Consider the following 4,237-nt stretch of genomic DNA (forward strand, 5'->3'; position numbering starts at 1 on the left):
AGGATGTTGAATCACTGATGGAAAAGCATGGTATTTCAGAAAAAGACTTTCTAAAAGAAAAAGAGCAAGAAGCCATTTCCTTTCAAGATAGATACAAAGAACTACAGGAAAAACATAAACAAGAATTGGAAGACATGAGGAAAATGGGTCATGAAGCACTTGGAATTATTGTGGATGAATATAAGGCATTACTACAGTCTTCAGTCAAGCAACAAGTAGAAGCTATTGAAAAACAGTACATCTCTGCAATTGAGAAACAAGCACACAAGTGTGAAGAGCTGCTAAATGCTCAGCATCAGAGACTCCTTGAAATGCTAGATACAGAGAAAGAACTGTTAAAGGAAAAAATAACAGAAGCCTTAGTTCAGCAATCTCAAGAACAGAAGGAGATATTAGAAAAATGTTTGGAAGAAGAAAGGCAAAAAAATAAGGAGGCATTAGTATCTGCTGCAAAGGTAGAGCAAGAAGCAATGAAGGATGTAGTTATGAAAGCCATAGAAGAAGAAAGAAAGAATTTGGAAAAAGCTCATGCAGAAGAAAGGGAATTATGGAAGACAGAACATGCAAAAGATCAAGAAAAATTGTCTCAAGCCATTGAAACAGCTTTACAAGAACAGAGGAAAATAAGTCAGGAAACTGTTAAGGAAGCAATAGTAGAAGAGCAGAGACGAAGTGAAAAGGCTGTGGAGGAGGCAGTGAGAAGAACACGAGATGAGCTAATTGAGTATGTAAAAGAACAGAAAAGACTTGACCAAGTCCTCCGACAGAGAAGCCTGTCCAGTTTGGAGCTGTTCCTCTCCTGTGCACAGAAACAGCTGAGTGCCCTCATAGCGACAGAGCCCCTTGATGTTGAATAAAGAGAACGTGACAAGCTAACCAACACTGGCCTGTATCAGTCATTAGACCTCTAAAGTACACTTTATGACCTACAAAGATGCTCTTCCCCTGACTTTGGAGAATTTATTTTAAGCTCAAGGATAAGCCAAAACAATACTTAGAGCTATCAAGGGATCTAATTTATTTCCTTTCATTATCACTCTGCATTCACTATTATTATACTAATAGAATAGTAGCAACAGAATATAATATGACCCGAAAGCCATCAAAATGCACACTTATCAAGTCAATTATGCAAATGTTGTGGTCTCTGGTGACCTAATACACAGTAGTTGATTAAAAGAATAGATACCTTTATGATTGTTTTGATTGTTTCATGATGATCCTTATAAGTTTCTGGAATCATTATTTGATTTTAACAATAGAAATCATGTAGATTTCATTGCTTATTTATGTAACTTGAATATAAAATGCTGATGTGATAAAAAATTATTCTGATATTATGAAACTTTTTTCTGCATTTTGATCTATGTTTTCATTAGTCTATTGAAAACAATACAAATAAAAATACTGTCATAATACTAAAAAAAAAAATAAAAATGCCTCAAGTTTATACTTTATGGCAAAGTAGTACTCCATTGTATAAAAATCATTGTTCTTTATCCCCTCATCTGTTGATGGGCATCTGGGCTATTTCCAAGATTTAGTTATCATTAATTGTGCTGATATAAATGTGCACATATTTTTAATGGAATGATGCTTTTAATTATTTCAGAATATAGCATGAAGGGAAATCACTCTTTCAAATAAAACCACTAGTTTCTTGTTGTGGAACACTCTGTAGACATCTACTAAGTCCATTTGTTCAAAGATTTGGTTCAGCTCTGATATTTCTTTTTTCTTTTTTTTTTCATTGATCATCTATTCATGATAATGGGGTGTGGAGGCCTTCCTTTACAATTGTATTGGTGCTTATCTGCATAAAGAACAAAGTCCAACTTTATGCTATTATAAAAAACACACTTTAAATTTTAGAACACATGCATACTTTATGTAAAGGAGTAGAAAATATATTCCATGCTATGTTAACCAGAAAAAGAAGAGGAGTGTATGTAAATATACTTACATCAGACCAAGTAGTCTTTATGTAAAAAATTGTCACAACATATACCTTTTGTGTAAAAAAAATCAATTTCAAAAAATATAATATTTAATATAAATATGTACCCAGTATCAGCATATCCAAGTAGTACAACTAAGTAACAGAACCAATAGGAGAATTAGTAGTATAATAATCAAAGGAGATTTCAGTAGTATACTTTCAATATTGGTGATAACAGCTACACATATCAATACAAAATTTTAACAAAGCTATAAGCCAAATAGTCTAAAGAGCCTCACAGCTCGTGCTACCTGACAACAGCAGAGTGCACAGTCTTCTCAAATACAGATGGGATGTGCTCAGGGAGAGTTCACATTGAGTCATAAAACAAGTGTCAATGAATTTAAGAATTCTAAAAGCATGCAAGTATCTTTCAATAAAACCTAATGGAGTAAAAACTAGAAATAAATAGAAAGAGAAATGGAAAATTCACAAGCATGTGGAAGTTAAGCAACTATCTCATGTTAATTGCAGTATTATTCAGAAAGCAACGATGGAGCTTTGCATAAATATGAAAATTATTTATACTTATAAAGTATAATGTTTATAATATGTATACATTGTTTAATGGTTATGTTAAGCTAACTAATATATTCACAATCTCATGTACATTTTGTGATGTGAGAATGTTTAAAATCTACTCTTAGAAAATGTTGGGAATACAATATATTATTAACTATAGACTTTATACTATGCAATAGCTCTCTAGTAGCAAATTCTACCTGACGCTGTATATCCTTTGTCAATATCTCCCCATTCTTGCCCTTTCTCTCAGCTCCTGATAATCACCATTCTACTTTCTATTACTATAAATTTTTAGACTCTACGTATAAGTAAAATTATGCAGCATTCGTTATTCTATTTCATTTCACATAAGATGCATCTTGTCACAAATAAGATTTTCTTCCTCACTAAAGATGAATTTTATTCTTCTACATAAAGCACATTTTATTCATTAGCCATTGATGTACACTTAGGTTGATGCTCCATCTTTGCTTTCTGAATAATGCTGCAATTAACATGAAACAGCAAATACCTCTGAACTACTGGATCATAGTCTTATATTTAGGTTTTTGAAAAGCCTAGATACTGTTCTCCACAATGGTTATATGAGTGTACTTTTTTTTACCAATAATGTTTGAAAATATCCTTTCTTCCACATCCTTGTTAACACTTGGTATCTTTTGTCTTTGTTATAATTACCCTTCTTAGTGAGGGAATGCTTTATCTTACTATCATTTTAATTTGCATTATCCTGATGATTAGTGATACTGAGCATCTTTTCATATATCTGTTGGTCATTTGTACATCATCTTTTAAGGAATGACTATTTCTTTGTTTATGGTACTGAAAGGACATTTGCTCATTTTCAAGTAATTTGTTTCATTTGTTGTATTTATCTATATCGTCTCTCTGTCTCACTCTTCTCTCATTGGTGGGACAAAATACCCGACATTTAAAATGAAGGAAGGAAAGATTTATTTAGCTCACAGTTAATGGAGGTTTCAGACCATATTCAACTGGCTCCAAGGCAGACTGGCACACAGCAGAAGGCAATGGTTTATGGTGGCTGAAAATGGCAAACAGCAGGAGCAAAAGGGTAAGAGCAGTGGCAACAATGGCAAAAGAAAACATGTCTGTTTTTCTGTCTCTCTTATGTTACATTCAGACTATTTGCCCCAGGCTGGGTATAGCACTCACACCTATAATCCCAGCAGTACTCAGACCCACAACCCCAGCCTTGGATCATGAATTAATCACAAACTATAGAACTGTGCCTCAATGACTGCATGAAGATTTGGAGGGACAAATATGCACAAACCATAACAGCCTTCCACACTGTATGTATTCATTTATTTCCAGTTTTCACAAGAGTAAAATCTTGAATACAAATGGAAATAAAAAATATATGAATTTTGGTCTCAAGGTCTGATGTTTTTGCTATGATCTGGTTTATTGAATCCCCTCATTCAGGAAAATGTGATTAATTTAATGATTCATAATGTTAGGGATCTTGACATTGGAGATTAATTTTGCTAAGACTTTATTCTCTTAGAACAGTTTTTTATATATTTAGTACAGGGTCTACAGGGTCTCACTATGTACATCAGACTCATAGTTTTTCTCCTGTTTTAAACTTCCCAAGCACTGAGATTAGCCACCGCACCCAGGCTCAGTCACTGTCTCAGTGTACCCTGGGGCTGGGGCTGGCAAAGCAGGCTGGGGATTGAACCCTTG

The 4,237-nt window shown here is 33.8% G+C and overlaps 1 protein-coding gene across 1 annotated transcript in view; it reads left to right on the forward strand.

Annotated features, from left to right (window-relative positions):
• Nucleotides 1-1,405, forward strand: part of LOC101591916 (coiled-coil domain-containing protein 91-like) — a 31,486-nt gene extending 30,081 nt beyond the window's left edge. Inside the window, 1 exon segment of the mRNA XM_012515140.2 lies at nt 1-1,405. Coding sequence (XP_012370594.1) covers nt 1-857 — 857 coding nt within the window. The 3' untranslated portion in view covers nt 858-1,405.
• Nucleotides 1,406-4,237: the final 2,832 nt, after the last annotated feature.

The sequence above is a fragment of the Octodon degus genome, unplaced genomic scaffold, assembly GCF_000260255.1.
Source record: "Octodon degus isolate 3935 unplaced genomic scaffold, OctDeg1.0 scaffold00051, whole genome shotgun sequence".
Taxonomy (NCBI): Eukaryota; Metazoa; Chordata; class Mammalia; order Rodentia; family Octodontidae; genus Octodon; species Octodon degus.